General features: G+C 36.4%; 1 protein-coding gene and 1 long non-coding RNA gene across 4 annotated transcripts in view; one reads left to right on the top strand and one right to left on the bottom strand.

Moving 5' to 3' along the window:
* The window catches only part of LOC145972489 (paired box protein Pax-6), an 80,596-nt gene that overhangs the window by 60,199 nt on the left and 2,830 nt on the right, over positions 1 to 17,567 (top strand). The window contains exons 7-9 of one of the 3 annotated variants that reach the window (XR_014439181.1): positions 14,513 to 14,772; positions 16,244 to 16,527; positions 17,025 to 17,431. Coding sequence is in view for 2 of the 3 variants with exons in the window: in XM_083101164.1 (XP_082957290.1) it covers positions 14,513 to 14,772; positions 16,244 to 16,527; positions 17,025 to 17,335 (855 nt within the window). In the remaining variant the exon portion in view is untranslated. The remainder of the gene's footprint in view (positions 1 to 14,512; positions 14,773 to 16,243; positions 16,528 to 17,024; positions 17,432 to 17,567) is intronic. The other 2 variants (XM_083101165.1, XM_083101164.1) reach the window with 2 other exon arrangements.
* On the bottom strand, positions 14,811 to 16,300 carry LOC145972492 (uncharacterized). The gene is made up of 3 exons (XR_014439182.1): positions 16,064 to 16,300; positions 15,873 to 15,937; positions 14,811 to 14,831 (listed from the first exon to the last, which is right to left on the bottom strand). It is a non-coding gene; the product is annotated as an uncharacterized LOC145972492 (long non-coding RNA).

Genomic DNA, 17,567 nt, shown 5'->3' with positions numbered 1-17,567 from the left:
TTTACAATGAGCATATATCGTACATTCACCGAAATACATGTCTGTTACTACAATACCAAGCATGATATAGAAGTGCTCCAATTTTGCATAATCATTTGAATGTTAAGAAAAACTGTCCTCGACTCATCTAATCCATCATCGGCATCTCTCATCATCCGTGACCGATGATCGGGTTAGTTAACATATTTTACGGGTCGGAGCAAGACCGCGTTATGCGACGATTACGTCGATGTAATTTTAACTCCGACCGTGCGGCTCGTCATGCGTGGCATGCGTGTCGTACGTGTCGTCCATTCCACGCATGGATTTCGCCGGCGCGTGACGATGATTCGCGCTAATCAATTCACTGGCGTACCCGATCTGACCAGCATCCGAGAAATGAGAAATGGAATCGCCCGATGCACCAGGGTCGCTCGATCGATCGATCGCGACAATACTTTGGAATTTATAATGACCGATACTTCTCCGTCTCTCTCTCTCTTTTTCTCTGTTTTTCTTTTTCTTTCTCTTTCTCTCTTTTTATTTCTCTCTCTCTCTCTCTCCCGTACTTTGAGAGATACGTGCGTAGAACGAGTTCTTTGATCGGCATTCACATTGTTCGTACGAAAGGAGACTTCTAATCAAGACTATATATCAAATTTTTGGCAGAAATTTAGTAACTCTGATACCATGTTTTAAGAATTAGCATTGCATGGTCCAAGATAATACAATAAATTATACAAGCTTATAAGATCTTATATCATTGAAAATGTTTATTAACCACGAAGAAAACAAGTAAATTTAATTTCTAAATTAGTAAGTCTTTTCAAAGGACATTAAGTTTAAATAATATCATTCAATTTTGTATGTTTTTTATTAATTTTTTTAAAATCATAATTATTTTATTTGTAAAAAATATAATTTTAGATCTTTCCCAAGCATATTTATGATCTTTTAAATCCTCCTCCGTGAAAATAAGGTTCTAACGAGATGTATTCCGGACACTGCTCTCCAGCAACGCGACACTCTAAGAACTCGGTCTGCGTCCTTCGCGAAGACGATGGAAAAAAGCTCGATTCGCGACTACGGAAGTCGCAAAACTCTCTCCAACGCGACGCGAAATAAACGCGCCGGTACTGCACAGGGGTTGACGGGGACCGCGAGGATACAGCGAGGGGGAGGGGGAGGGGGGCCGATCACAGGGGTAGTCGCGCCGGGCCGAGAACGGCAAAGGAGAGAGGGACGGCACGACGGCGGCGGTGGAGGGGTGGGCCCGGGCAAAGCAAATTATTCACACTCAAACGACTCCATTTCAATATCGGGCCGAAGCCCAGGGACAAAAGAAGGGCGAGATGCCTGTCTCCCTCCTGCTTTCGCTTTGCGCCCGCTGCTGCTACCGCTGCTCGCCGCTACTCTGGTGCCTCTGTCTGCAGCCTGCAGGCTTAACTCTCTTTTCCTCTCTCGCTCTGCACCCTCTCCCCTATATCGTGACCCTCTCTCTCTTTCTCGTTGATTTCGCTATACCCGATGTTTCCTATTCTTGCTCTATCGTCTAACCCTGATGGCATGTCGGCCTGACAGTGGAAAACATCGGGAAATATCGTGGAATCGCGACTTTTCACGCGAGACTGTCCGAAAGCTTTGATTCTGCTTTCCATATTCGGTAACACGTTATTAAAGCTCTTATAGCAAACTCTATTATATTTTATTTTATACAAAAGGGTACATAGTGTAAAATATTTGCTTTTTTATGTTTATCTCTCCCTTTGTTTGAAAATGCACAAGTTTTTGCATCTTATTAGAAGAAATCAAAATATAATTGAACTTTAATCAAAATATTTTTATTGAAAATAAAATTCTTTACACAGCTGATATTAAACTAGTGAGTGCAATAGATACTCTTTAATCATAAAAGATTCATTAAGAGGTACGTATCTCGTATTATTCGTAAAATAAATTCGCTGACTCTACCGAAGAATTTACTGAAGGGATCACGAGCGCATAAATCCGTATTTTTAAGAGGGGCCGAAACGGAAGTCGAGACTTCGTGCGAAAGTGAACGAAAGTGAAAAACAACAAGAATGTGTAAGGGAAAGAAACAGAATAAGAGACTACGAGACGCATAGGTTTGAGTCTCGTAATTGAATATATTTAAGCGCGGGAGGAACGTTTGTGCGGATTCTCGGCTTACAAGAACCCCATGGCGAGGTAACGTCTGCGAGTAAACTGGATTAATCGTCTATGAAGGGAGAGACCGTAACCCCGCCGCATTCGTTTGCAATCAGATCCCTCCGGGGAACGCGAAACAACACCGCTTGTTGTGTGCCGCCTTGTTTCCACTGCAATTTTATATCGATCACCAGCAAAGAGATAGGGAGAGATCATCGGGTTGAAGGTGCGTGCTGAAATGCTCCACATTTAAAAGGAATCAGTAACATTTTAAGAAATATCACGATAAGAAACACAGAGGGAGAAAGACTTGCAAAGCGGTGCATCTTATCTTCGTAGCATAAATTTTCATTAACATTCTTTCTCAAATTTTGTTTGATTTATAAAATTATAATTATGAATTATATTAAGATTCATAATGACTGGAAAATAAAAATGTGCATAAAATTTAAAATAAATATTACTAATTTATATAAGCTAACAAATGTACGTTGTAATAGTAAAGTTAAAAAGATTATTGGAGTTTTTACAATTATCGAAAATTCATAAATTTTTATTACAGATAGTGACGCGTTACATTAATATATATTGTTAACATCGCGCTGAAGAAGGATCATAAATTTTTATCTACAATAATCTAATAATATTAAAATATATTGAATAAAACATGCAGTTAAATATTTGTACAATGGAGTATTTATTTGTCATTCCACAGAGAATATTAAATATTTCTTGTAGGATGATTACTATAAAATTTATTCTGTGAATAGAAGGATACATTGGCATAAGAACTAAAAAATTGTTCTTGATATAGATTAATTTCATAGTCTCTTGTGATGCACAAGTTTCGCTCTCATCTATAAAGAGAAATCAAACCTATGAAATAGGAAAAATTTTTCATGAATTCATTATAAAAGATATTATGTAAATCAGATACGATGTTAGCACCGATTATGATGACCTATATTGACTTACAAAGTATGAATTTGATAGATCCACAATGCGCCTCCGAAAAAAATTAATTAGCCCATCTGTATGCAACATTGTATTCGGATAATTACGCGTGCGAAGGACTCGCAAACTCAACCACATGCTTCCCTCATCAATCCGCTATAATGAATTTATCAATAATCTGCCTAAATTATTTAATTGCACTGATGTATATTAACTTTATATATGATCATGTATATTAATTCTATATATTAGTATATATATTATTAATCCTATATTATTTCTATTACTATTTTTTTCTAATTCATGGAAAATTCATGGAAAGTAATCATTTAGCATCCTAAAAAGATACAATTGCAATTTACAATTATTTGTTTCTCAAACATTTACATAATTTTTAAGAAGAGTAATTACAAATAATTCAAATAAAACAATTAATAAAACAATTAATTAATTAAAATAAAATATAAAGTATAAAACAATTTCTAAAAAAGATCAATGAACGTCATTTAAATTCTTTGGAGTTTGAAATTCTTCACCGCTGATATCCGTCGGCGCAAAACCATCGCTGGTTGCAGGATTTTATTTTGTCAGTAGCACCCTTGGGACGTGCCACGGGGGTGCGTGACGTCGTGCAAATTGTTTGGCTACCAGTTGCGCGCTCCCAGAAGGCTTTTGCAAGTCGTAAACGAATTAAGGCCTTCCATCGCGCCGCTGTGTGCCGCATTCAGTCATCGGGGAAGAGTTTCGTAACCGCTTTTGATTTACATTCCGGTCGCCCGTCGTGCACGACTTGTGGCATCGACGCGAGATCGCTCGCGGTCACGTCGATTAACAATGAGCTTCAATTCTGAATCCTCGTTAACTGGATTAAATATACTTTGTTCATTTCTCGTAAATTTTCGGATAGCGTGAGAAAACAATTCGATTCCCGCGTTATAATTTTATTTATTGGCAATCGAGGTGAACAATCAATATTTATTAAAATTGCTACAGCAAAGACTTTCAAATCAGAAGACGTTCAAAAGTAATAAATTTGAAATTATTTTAAGAGCATTAATTTTTAAGCAGCATTAAATTTTTTCCTAATTGACACCATATCTGTATATGATCAGCTGATTATTTTTCATTAAAATTTACAAACTTATTTCGCAAGAGTAAAAGTGCAATGTTGACCTAATAACATTAACTGTTTAAAAATTTGATTGCAATCAATCGTTTTAGATGAATTGATTCATGCTTGCGATAGGTTTCGAACTGTCGATGACAAAAAGACATCTTCAACATCGAATTAACACGAAATGTATAAAGTCAGTAAATGTTTGCCGATTTAACCAACTGTGTATAGGAGCCTGAATTTGCTCGATGTATTTAGTGCACCTCGAAGTTCAACCCTTCGCTCGTTTAATCGCCCTCTATTACTTCCTTCGTTACATCGTCGATAAAAGAACGCATCCTGCATGTGACCTGTTAAGCTTCAGATGAAAGTTCTTTACGTAAAACAAATACTTTTCCTCAAAAAAGTATATATATTTTCTCTTTTTCATTTACTTATTTTTGACAATTTTAAATTAAAAATACTCTCTCTCCCTCTCTAATATCATATAATATATGAGCTTAAATCTACTTAAAAATATCTTAAAATTAATCTTACACAAAACGACATAAATATTTATGTACTACATATATTAAAAGCAATTTAGTAAATAAAATAAATTTCTTTAAGACAATTAATCTATCAATCTAGAAAAATTTCAATGTGTGCAAATAAAGGTATAGATAGAAAATTTCTCTGATGTTAGTATATATTACAATATATTACTTAATGATATTTTATTAAACATTAAAGCATAAATAATATTTTTTATTAATTCTCAAAAAAGACACTTTTCGTCTAATTAGAATTCTCGCAAACCAATACGCAAACTTGCGAATAACTATCAATCATGGTGTTCCGAGATTCGCGGAGAAAAGCCTCGTGGAAATCCGGATGAGAGGAAGTGCGACGCGTTCCGCGCGTAAACGGAGCTTAACCGCATCGCGTAGCGGAAGAAGGTGGCGGAGAAGGAAGAGGAGGACGAGGAAGAGGAGGAAGAGGAGGAGGAGGAGGAAGCGCGCGCGAGATCGGAAGATGGGAGGAGGGTGTAGAGAGAAATCTCGAGGCGAAACTTGCAAAAGTACATCGCGGCTCAAGAGGCCGGAAGTAATCACGTGAATTCCGCGCGCCGCGAGATCCGCGTTATCGCCGAGCGATTTCACGGCGTTTAGTGGCTGGCGACCGTTGTTCCGCATGACGCGCGTCGAATTAAGAAAGAAAAAAAAGCAAAAAAGAATTAAGAAAGAATTAGCTTGCCCCGGTCTAACAGTCTCGAGAAATATGCGACGAGATAACTAGATCTGAAGTATTTTCTTTTCGCATGATTTGACATACCCTGCGAAATTTTTAATCGCGCTTATTTTTCGGATAAAAAGGTTCTTTTGATTAATTTCGCATCTGCCTTTCTCTTCATTGAAAGGAATTCAACAGGTCTGAAAACGTAATATTGAAAATTTTTTTTTATTACTTATTAATTTAGCTGTTTTTCTTATTACTTATAATTAACTGTTATTTTTGTAAAAAGAAACGAATTTCAAATTGTTTTCTGAAGAATCTGAAATGTAAATACGAATTTATGTATGACATTTTATATCTAATTGATTCTGATTGGTTTTTCATAATCAGTTTCGTTCCGAATCTCTGCCAAATTGTCTGAATCACATAATGATTTACGTATATGAAGGAAATATTTAATTAAATAATAATTATACATAAAAGTATTTGTCTTACTAGGTGAAAAAAGGAAAGAAAATATAAAACACAAAATCAAAAAATCAAAATATTTGATTTAAAGAATTTGGCAGAGATTCGGAACGAAACTGATGATGAAAAAAGATGACAGGAAGAGATCTCGAAAAGAAGAGATATGATGGTAACCGTTGGAAACTGGGAGAATGTTACAAATGAATCGCGCAATAATCCCCATAGTCGACCTCCCTCTGCCCCTTCACTCTTCATTCGCCTTTCTCTTTATAGGAGCTGCTTATGTATTCCGGTGTACGGCTGGTTGCACCGCCGCTAATGGAGTTTCCAATATTTTCCTTTCTACATCACCCGCGCTCTCCTCTTTGCCTGGTTTTACGCGCTTCTCCTGTCTCTGTCTCTCTTTCTTTCTCTCTTGTCAGTCTTTCCCGGCGTCTGTCCGTTCGCTTGATCGATTCTCGAACTTCTTCCCGCTTTTGCTTGTCTCCCTTAACGTTTGTCCAACATCATCCCGTTAGACCTGCCTCGATGTTGTGTTTAATCCTTTGATACACTTTGGAGATCAAAATCAGCCGACTCATGTGATTCTGTTGTAGCACACGTATATCTCTTTAAATGTTAGCTTATTAAGAACTTTATGTCATTACAATTTATTTTTTTACAATATACGAGTTATACAAAGTATCATCCCCCGCACTACATCATATTTTAAATATTATTTTGCAATCAGTTGGCAAACTCTATGCATCAACGATACACTCGCTGATTTTATATAAATATCTTACACTGAATTCAAAATATCGTCATTTACGCAAGTGATTCACAAAAAATAACACTAGATATAATATTGTTAAAGAGATACCATCGCTATATTGTTATATTCATCAAAGCGTTGGGAACTGTGTGTGAGAAAATGTTAAAATAGTATGTGTGCAACTGGCTACCGGTATCTGCATACATCTTTACGCGCGTACTAACAGTTTCGTTGTACGCTCGGCACAAGCGGAGCACGGTCCATATTATACCGCTTAGCCTTTAATCCAGCCCGGGGTCGACACCTCGTTTCTTTCCAGCCATTTAACACGGCTGGAAAGCGCCCGCTATTCCGGAACTCGTTCACCGTTGTTCCCCGCGCGTCATCGACGAGCCAGTGAATGTATTAACTCTTTTGAATACAATTTTACACAACGCGACGGAGATCGTCACGGTCCTACATCGAATTATTCAAACGTTGTTAATCATTCAGCATCGGTTGAGTAAGTTGAACGAAGGAGGAAGATCACCTGTACTGCTCAATTTAACTTGGAACGTCGCATTAATTTTCGATCGCAGTTTATCAGCCATGGAGTACATTATAATCCCATGGCGCTTTCCCTTTCCCATTCTTATAATCATTATTTCCCAATTGACAAATATATAAATCGATACGTGTGTCTGTATTAAATTTAAGAATATTATGTTGATGACAAGGGGGGAAATCTAAATAATAAATTTTATTTGACAGCATTTAAAAATCAGAGATCTACTATAATGGAGATCTATAAAATTAAACGTCTCATAAAAGATCTTATACGAAGTGAATAATGTAAATAAGCAGATAATATAATTTGCATTTTTTTACTGTTTAAACAAAAATCGAAGTAATGTATCGAATATTTTATTATTCCTATCTTCTTCCCTGCGAATAACATAATTTCATTATTATGCGCAACATTTAGCGTCTCACTTGGAAAATGGTCTCTAATCCACGAGATACATTTTCGGTAGATTCACGTTAGAGAGTTCGGCGCGCGTCGCATATTTGGTATTAAGGGACGGGAAATCCAATAATTTGTACATAGGATTAGGCACTAGGTCGGAGCGGATTATACCTCTTACTCTTATCCGCTCTTGAACGATACGATACGCAATTTCGCAGCAAGAGAGAGGGAGAGAGAGAAAGAGAGCTCTCTTTGCTTCTCCATCCAGAAATGATCCTTCATAGATTTTTCAAATTTTTTACGGTAAAATCAATCGCATATCCCGAATTTTATCGGATTTCCATATAAATAAATTCCATTCCGCTACGCTCTAATTATAATTAAATTAAAATATTTTGGAGAGATATGGAATATTAATTTTTCAAATTAATAATTTTAACGCGATATATGAGTATAAAATAAAATAATTTTATTATCTTCATTACATTTTTTACTTATGCTGGAATTAAAATATTTCAATTGAGTTAAAGTATTAATATAAAATATATGAACAACTAAGCATTCACGTCGAAGTTTTTCTACAATAAAATCAGTTACATATTCCGAGTTTTATCGGATTTCCGTATCAACAAATTTCGCTTCTAATCATAATTAATCTAAAATACTTTGAATATGTAATATTAATTATTCAAGTTAATAATTTTATATGAATATAAAATATAAAATAAAATGTAAAATATAAAATAAAATAATTTTATTATCTTTTATTATACATTTTTTACTTCATACTGGAATTAAAATATTTCAATTGAGTCAAAGTATTAACATAAAATGTCAACCAAGCAATCATATTGAAATTTTCTATTTATATTACAGTTTTAGTTCAAGTTGCATTCTGTGTCATTTTGATAAATGCTAGATTCGAATTGTTTACATATTTCTATATTATATTTTATCCGTGTCATCCTATCATCCCCGCCCTCCTTGCGCCATTTTTACGACATCTGGATGGCCGTTGCTAACGCATCATGGCCGGCCATTGTCGCCGACTGGCTTTTCTAGTCGAGTTAAAAACGATAATCGTCATCCCGAGGGGTGCGAGGTGTCACACCGAAACGGGTGGTGCCCCGATCTGTTGTCTTCTGCCTTCGCGTACATCGCGCACCTATGGTATCGCACACGTAACGAGGGGAAGCGCTACTCTCTGTCGAGGAGGGTAGGAACGCTAATAAAAATGCACGAAAAAAGGGCGGCCGCGGTTGGCATTACGCGTTATTAGCTGGCCCCCTAATAATAATGGCCGTCAGACTTTCCGTGCCGACGTTGACTCTTGTTCGTCTGAATGAACATCGCGCGCGCGCACACATAACATCTGTATCATCGCTGCCATTCTGATGCCATTCGACGCGGAATGCATCTGGTCTTTTACTCGAGGCTTCCCTCCTTCCATGAGTCCCTCCGGTCTCGTATGTTTAGCCTTAGCAGCCGTAAAATGTCGTTTACAAGCTCGACGTTTTAGTCAAAGTGTCGGTTCGGGATTGGCATCTTTCATGCAAAACTAGTTTGAGGGATTGTGAGATGAGAAAGAGATCTGTGGTTTATAATTTTATTAATCTTGAAGACTCTCTTGTATATGTCACGCGTTAAGAAATTAAAATAATTAAAGAGAAATATATGAGAAGTTTTTTAATTCGCATTATGTAAAGATATAATATTATTTTATTAAATTTTATATTGTTCATTATTTAAGTAGTCGAAAAATAAGAACTTAGTTGGAAAAGAAATTTCTCTTTTTTATTCTTAACTCAGCATTAATTTCTTTAAACTCGTTTATATATTATAAATCGTAGAATTTGGAAAGCATTTAAAGAAAATTAAAATACATATAATATTAAAATGTACAGAATATATATCTCAAAATTGCATGTGCATATAATTAAACTAAATGAAAGGAAGTGTATAATTGTAAATTATATTATATTAATTATAAATTTATAATTACATAAATAAAACTATCCTGAATTTTTATGAATTATAAGCCATTCGAAGTGAACTTTATTATCAAGTAGATTCAAAATATAATTTAAGGACGAATGAATATATGAAAGAACGTGTGCTTACATGTGTATATATTGTGTTTCTCGCGTATGCCGATCATGTTCATTGCAGTATCTCGAGAGCTCGATCTCTCGTAGCACGAGCCGCAAAACGTTTCTCTTCCCAGACGAAAGCCGAAGCCGCGTTAATCACGCCTCGACGAAGCTCGCGGTCGGAAAGTTGGCCACTTCGCGCTTGCCACTTTGCGTTCGCCACTATCGTTCGTCATCCAAGAGGACTGAAGGAGGGAACGTGCCTCTCTTGGTCGCTCAACGGCGAAGATCGAGTGGACCACGTGCCGTTTACCCTATGCGTAAAGTTTCATCTATGCGTAAGTGTAGCATTGTTTCCTTCGACCATCGAGTCGCAACCCTCGTGACGCATGAATTTCAATTCGCAATAGCCCATGCCGTGGACCGGTAAAAGAGGAAGAGGAGAGAGAAGTAGATCGGAAGCGTCCTCCTCTGCCGAGTGTGTTTTTCTTTCCTCTTTTTACTTTTTATTTCTCATTCAAGTGACTTCTCGTGGTCGAGTTAGGAAGGCACGTGGGTACAACAGAAACTTTCGAGTGAGAGAGAGGGAGAGAGAAAGAGAGTTTCTCGCCATTCTTTCCTCTTTCTCTCGCGTTCAAATCGTTTCTCCCTCTCCGAGGATCCTTTGTTTCTCCGCTCTTGTTATTCTTGCTGTGGCTGCGCTTGACGATCCTTTTCCCGGGCCGATCTCGCGCGACGATTGAAAGTAAACTACCGATACAAATGCCACAATGAAAGCTCGTCGCAATAGGCATTGTCGCGGCCGCGCACGTTCGGGCACAATATCGCTCTCTCGACGTGGTCTTTAAAACGTTTAGCTAAGTGCACCACCAAGTCCATTATCGACGTTAATAAACGTCCCTCTTCTCGTGCTCTCGTCAATTGCACACTCAACTCTACGACCTGAAGACCCGACGCAAATGATCACGATTTCATGTTTTTGATTTATAAAAAAAAACTGACGCTTGTTTCATGATGGGAAATCCTTTTTTGAATCCTCTAAAAGAGAAGCAATACTTTTCTAGAAAATAAAAAATACAAGATAATTAATATAAAATGAATATAATCTGTTATGTATCTAACTCTCTCTAGGCTCTGATATATTTCGGAAAAACATAATTATCAGAAAAACAAAACATTTGTAGAGAGCAAATATTTATATAATTTCTAAATTATAATAAACACTAATTAAAAATATAATTATTGTAATTATATGTATAAAATACATTGTAAAAATTTCATTGTGTTTCTTAATTCGTGTTTAAAAGATTTATATGTTTTTATTTCAATTCTTGAAAACTGCTGTATGTTTTCAATCCATATTAAATGTATAAGAATGCAAAACACATTACCAAAAATGTTGCATGTAAAATATCGGAAAAAAAACCGAACGATGTTGGTAGTTTAAACTACGGACGTAGTTCCGCCATCACGCTCGAACGCGCGGCAGCCCCGGTTGGTGGATAATTCGTTGAAGGAAGATGCGAATGATCTGGTTGGGGCCAGAACGATGGAAGACAGGGGGGAAACGAGAAGCTGCCTGGATGACGTGGATTCCCCTCCATGGGCAAAATGGTCCCGCGTTTAGCTCCTGCCTTCCGAATGTTCTTTAGCACGGAGATTTGTGCCTTGGGAAGATTTCTATCTATGTCTATCTATCTATCTATATATATTTATTTGTCTATCGCATAAAATAACATAAATATATATATGCTATAACATTTTCAGCATCTTTAAAGTTCAGTCTTTTAAAGCACATAATAGATGCAATTATTTGAAGCAACAATTTATGAACGTATCGAAAAGAGAGTAAAATAGTCAAATTGAAAAAAGATATAAATTATAAATCATCTCAACTAAATTTATATATCCTCTACAATTTATGTAATGTCCCTTTATGTATTAAATTAATCCTTTTTTCGATTTGGAAGTTTTATTATATGCAATTAAGATATTAACAGGAACTCACTAGTATCATATAAGAAAAGTGTTACTTAATTTAAATGAATAATCTTTATTTAAATATAACAGTGATATTAAAAAATTGTATATCTGCTAAATATTGTATCTTCCAGATCTTACATTTAACAAGATTATTCTGAACAATTTTTGTTTAAAAAATAAGATATTAAGAAAGTTCCCTAATACTTTAATCAGAGTATATTATCACTGGGGATCATCCTAAATATGTATGAAATATTATAAAAACGGCGTGCAAATTTTTGATTGCTGCTTTACCTCGTCAAAATTCATCCCAATTTATACTTGCTCCAACGGCAAATCTCTTCCCCTTAAATACTCGATGCTCGCGTCGAGCTCCGCATCCCTGTTAAACTCGCGAGCACAGAAACGCGTAGAAACGATGAACAGTAGCGCGATTCGGCCGTGATGGTAAAGACGAGATCCAGCAACCGCAAAGACTCGAAGTTGCTCCACAAGTTCCGGAAGGTTCGGAAGGACGAAAGGAGAAAGGAAATGTGGCGGGTGCGGGAGAGGAGAGGTAGAAGGGAAGGAGGATAAGGCGGTTTTAATTACCGCTTAAGACACCCTCGTAACGTTTACCCCGCGCCGTAGATACTGACGAAGGGCCGCCCCTAAAGATATCGTTTGCAGTACACGGTTACGAAGGAGCGACCCGAGGCTGGATGAGGAGAAAGATGTAGGTGGGGGATGGAGAAGGAGACGAAGACCGGAGAACTTGTACGCCAACGTCGCACTCGATTCTCTTCAACATGCGGGGGAGGAAGTTCGAGGCAACCAACCCTACCGAGCCGCGAGAACTTCGCCGCTACTAGCGTGGCCGTCTGCCAGTTTCCTCGAGCGAATCACGTGGGGAAGGGAACGAAAGGGTGAACCGGGAGGATCTTGGATTTTGCCGCTTACGATGATTATTACAGACGTTTTCGTTATCCCCGAATCTGCGAGCGCTCGTAATCTGACGTCATATATGGAAAATGTAATACATTACATCTTTCGATAATATCTATACTGATCTCAACGATAATAGCTATTTTTAGTATCTGCGATTTCTTACTTGTTTAAAATTACTCGTTTTTTACCCCGCAAAATAATAATGTATCAAGAAATTAGTGCCACACACATATATCTTATAAATTAAATATTAATTGCTTTCACCGAAATATATTTTAACATAATTTCTTACTAACCTATAATGAAAATATATATAAAATAGAATCTACTAATAGATATTCAATGGTGGATACTTTTTAAATGCAAATTATTGAAAACATAATATATTTTGCATTTAAATAAAATATTATTTAAAAATATATTTTCAAATAAATTTGAAAATGATATGTACAAACACATAGGAAATATCTATTAGAAAAATGCAATGATTAAAATTACTGTAATAATAATCCTATTAGAAATATTATTTCCAATATTGTTTTAAATCTTATATCAAATGTTATGTACTAAGAAAAGATTATAAAACACACACACAGATACTATTTTCTACCTATCTATAAAACCAATCAATAGAAAATTGAAAAAATTATGATTTCTTATTGCTAATTAATGATATATAATATTATATGAAACAGAATTTTTTAATTTTATGGAATATATAATTAAATCTCGATAAAACAGCGACAAGTCGCGTGTCACATCGAGCCAGATTCCAACTCGAGCCTCTCCAACAGAGTAGTAGTAGTCGCGAAATGACAGTGGCGTATCTCGTGAGGGGGTGGCCGGCGACTGGCGTCGGGACGCCCGTCGTCTTATCGGGCACCCTGTAGCCTCATCCCCCGCGCGTTCTCCTTCATCGTTCTCTTCTCACTCTACCCTGTATCTCCGCACCGTTCCCCTCATCGTCGTCGAAGCAAACCCGGTGACGCCTCGACGCGCTCACCCAGAAACCGACGATAAGGTTCACCCGGCGACGCCTGCCTATATCGCTCGTGTTCCTTCACATACGCGCCTCCACACGTATACACACATACACACGAATAGATACGCGTACAAAGACGCGAGCGCATATAACACATGTAGGTATTGATATAAGAAAACTAGTGGGAGAGAGAGAGGAAGGAGGAGTAAACGAAACCCCAAATCGTGTGGCACACGTTATCACACATCCTGACATTGATAATACATCGCCGATTTCCTTCACCGTTATAACCGAGAACGATTCCTGAAAAGCTTAACTTGCTCGCAAGTAGATTTAGAAAAGAGATAGTCTTTATCGATATACACTTTGACAAAAATTATTATATATTAATCTAAATGTATAATTTTCTCGAGTAATGTGGGGGAGGGATTTTAATTTAAATAACAATTTCTTTGAATTTTTGAAGTGAATTTTTCCTATTCCAGCTGTAAGCTAGATTCATTAATTGTTGTAGTTTTGTAATATATATATTCGCGATATTAAATACTAGTAACTTTGATTTCTTTAAAGTCCTAAAAATATAAAATTTACGTTCAATTTATTCATGGGTGAATTCAGATTAAAACTTGATAAATCAAGAATATATAAAAAATTATTTAATACATTAATTTAAAATTCTGTTGGATTTCAAAAACTCTCTTAAAGATGTATCTGCACCACCTTTTCACGAAATTTTTTTAAAAAGACTAAGTCAACAATAGGATTTAATATTTTATTTAATAGAAAATTGTGTTGATTCTTTTAATTCGAAAATTATTCATATTATATTCAATTCATACTATATTTAATTCTTATAAAGTATACAAAGAGAAGTAGCTTTTGGGGTGCAACAGATGTTGATAACGGTGTGCGATACATTTTATCATTGCAGTAACCGAGCTCGAGGGTGGCGCGCATTCGGATGAGACGAACAGCGGGGGTGACAACAGCAACGCCGGCAGCGTGTCGGGCGGCGCCGATGACGATCAGGCGCGTCTACGCCTGAAGAGGAAGCTACAGAGGAATCGCACGAGCTTCAGCAACGAGCAAATCGACGCCCTCGAGAAAGAGTTCGAGAGGACGCACTATCCGGACGTGTTCGCCAGAGAGAGACTCGCCGGCAAGATCGGCCTACCGGAGGCGCGAATACAGGTGACTATTCGGCGCAACATTGCACATCCTTGTCGAATACTTGCATAGCTATAGTATAGCTATAGTAGAATAATGGGGTCATTTTTTAATTTCTTTTTTATTATTTTAGATGAAATTGTAGATTCTTAAAACATTAGAAATATTAATGTTTCCTATAGAATTATTATTAAAAACAACTTAAAAATAAGATTTTGAAAAATGCTAAAAGTCATTAGCTCATGAAGTCACGATTAAAGATTTGTAATTAAAAACGAAAAGATATTATAAATATTGTTTTGTGTCAATATGAATACGACAAAAAATCCTTCTAAAATATTCATGTATTTCAAAAGAAGAGAAATATGAAAAATTTGGAAAGCAATGTTCGCGATCCTAAACTTTAATTGTAACTCATTGATTGCATCTTTATATTGCTACAAAAATCATTTTGATATATATATATATATATATATATATATATATATATATATGTTATAATATAATAATTATATAACGGATCTCTTAAGTATTAATTAATTTAATTTTTGTAGTTTTATTTTTATATGAATAACATATAACTCTTATGAATATTATAACTTAATCTATATAATATCCATATAATATCTATATATAAATCTGTCTATGTATAATATATCGTGATATCATATTACCTTTACAACCACATTACAATTTTTCAAGTTTCTAATGATTTCTAATATTATATACGTATTAAATGTTACTTTTCATCTTATTTAACATTTAATGTCTTAAATTTAATTATATATATATATATATAAAATTTATTTTTTGTGATTCCATTGAGACTATCAAATAAATAATGACGATGTTTTTTCTTTAAAAAATTAATAGTTGTCGTGAGGGAATATTAAATAGCAAATCTGTTAATATATTATTGAAAAATAGCAATTGTGAATTTTACCAAAAGATTATTTCATATGTTCCCCTACTTATATCTCAAAATCTTAATTATCATTTGATGATATAAGTTTAAGTGATTTAAGCTACTCATCGTTTACGAATTATAAGACTAGGTGAATTTTTATATATTTCATTGATAATTATATATTTCTCGGCACTTGTTATATGAAAGTTTGCTGTACCTTTTAATTCTTGAATATGATATTGATGCCATATTTGTGGCTATAAGAATAGTGGTTGGCAGTTTCTGAAAGAAAACGGTATTCGTTGTAGCAGTATTTTTAACTTCATCTCCGTGTTTTTATTACTTATATGAAAAGCAGCATGTACGATATTATTTTTTATACGCATATATACAGGTCTAATATTTTACCACAAACATCAAGATCGACGACCAATGAAAAGATTAGATTTAATATTATAATAGATCTTCGCAAGGAGTAACGCGTTTTTTAATGAGCCGTTTCGTCCACGATTGTCAACCGATACAAAAGTTATCCGTAGCCTAGCGATTGACCTGTATCTTCGTCTGTCTTCTCGTTCACTAACTCAGGTCTGGTTTTCGAATCGGCGGGCCAAGTGGCGGCGCGAGGAGAAATTACGCACGCAACGGAGGGATAATCCGCCATCGCAGCAGCAACAGCAACAGCAGCAGCAACAGCAACATACTGCCGGTGTTAGTCTAGTGGGTGCTGGTCACCCGACACCACCGCCACCTTCGGGGATACTCGGGGGCCAGCCACCACCGCAGGCACCACCCTCGCCCCCCAGAATACACCATGGATTCGCGCCCACCGCTGTATATCCCGGAATACCCAGCATGCCCGACTCATACAGGTGAGAATAAAATGCGAAAAAACTCACCGAGATTAATCTATCTAAAATAGAAATATTAAATCGATGATTGATTCTGCGATAAAATCAGTTATCCAATAGTGAGCATATTTCAAATATGCATAAATTAAATAATCATCAAATAGTGTGTTTCGGTTCATGAAATATTCAAACATTTGTTTTTTCTATAGAAATACAAATATATTCAAATTACTTATTTAATATATTTACATTGAAATAATAACGTACTAATAATTACCTTCACAAATAATAAATATATAATTATAATAAATATATACTTTTTTATATTTTATTTCAAATATTATATCATATATTATATAACAAGAATAATTAGAAAAATGTCAAAATAAATACGCATTTAATTCAAATACTACTTTGATAAAGTGATATCGAAAGACATATAGCTAAGAAAAGCTTTTATATTTGACAATAGAAGAGGAAATGATCGCAATCGCGTGATTCTTTTCTTTGCATTACAGCCCAATGACGTCAATGCCGAGCTTCACGATGTCGGGCGCCAGCCAGCAGAACCAGCACACGACGAGCAGCATGTCCTCGCTGTCCACCGGGGGTGGTATGAGTCCGATGGGCATGACCGTGGGTATGACCGTCGGACCGAGTCCCGGTGCGTGCCTCCAGCAACGGGACAACGGCTACTCGTGCGGGGTCGCGAGACCGCCGAGCTACGAACCCCTTCATCTAGGCTACGGCGCCAGGCCCACTTGCAGCCCCACGCAGCCCTATCACGCGGCGGGCCTCAATCAGTACAATCAGAACGCCAGCTCGACCGGTGAGTGTCTACCGCACTCACTGCATTCGCTGCTTGCACTCTAGCCGATGGACTACTACTACGGCTACCATGGATAACACGCTATCGAGCTCGCCGGTAATGGATTATACACGCTTCTGTCTTCCCCTGCCCCTTTGGTGTCCCTCAAAGTATCCCCGATCGAACGATCCCGTGAGAGATTTCCCCATCTCATTATATCTCAGTAAATGCGATCTAGCTTTACGGGGTGTCC

Source organism: Camponotus vicinus, unplaced genomic scaffold (assembly GCF_025532165.1).
Source record: "Camponotus vicinus isolate PSW18456_S1 unplaced genomic scaffold, iyCamVici1.0 SCAF_5, whole genome shotgun sequence".
Lineage (NCBI taxonomy): Eukaryota > Metazoa > Arthropoda > Insecta > Hymenoptera > Formicidae > Camponotus > Camponotus vicinus.
Note: the sequence above shows the minus strand (reverse complement) of the source record. Positions and strands in the feature narration are given on the sequence as shown.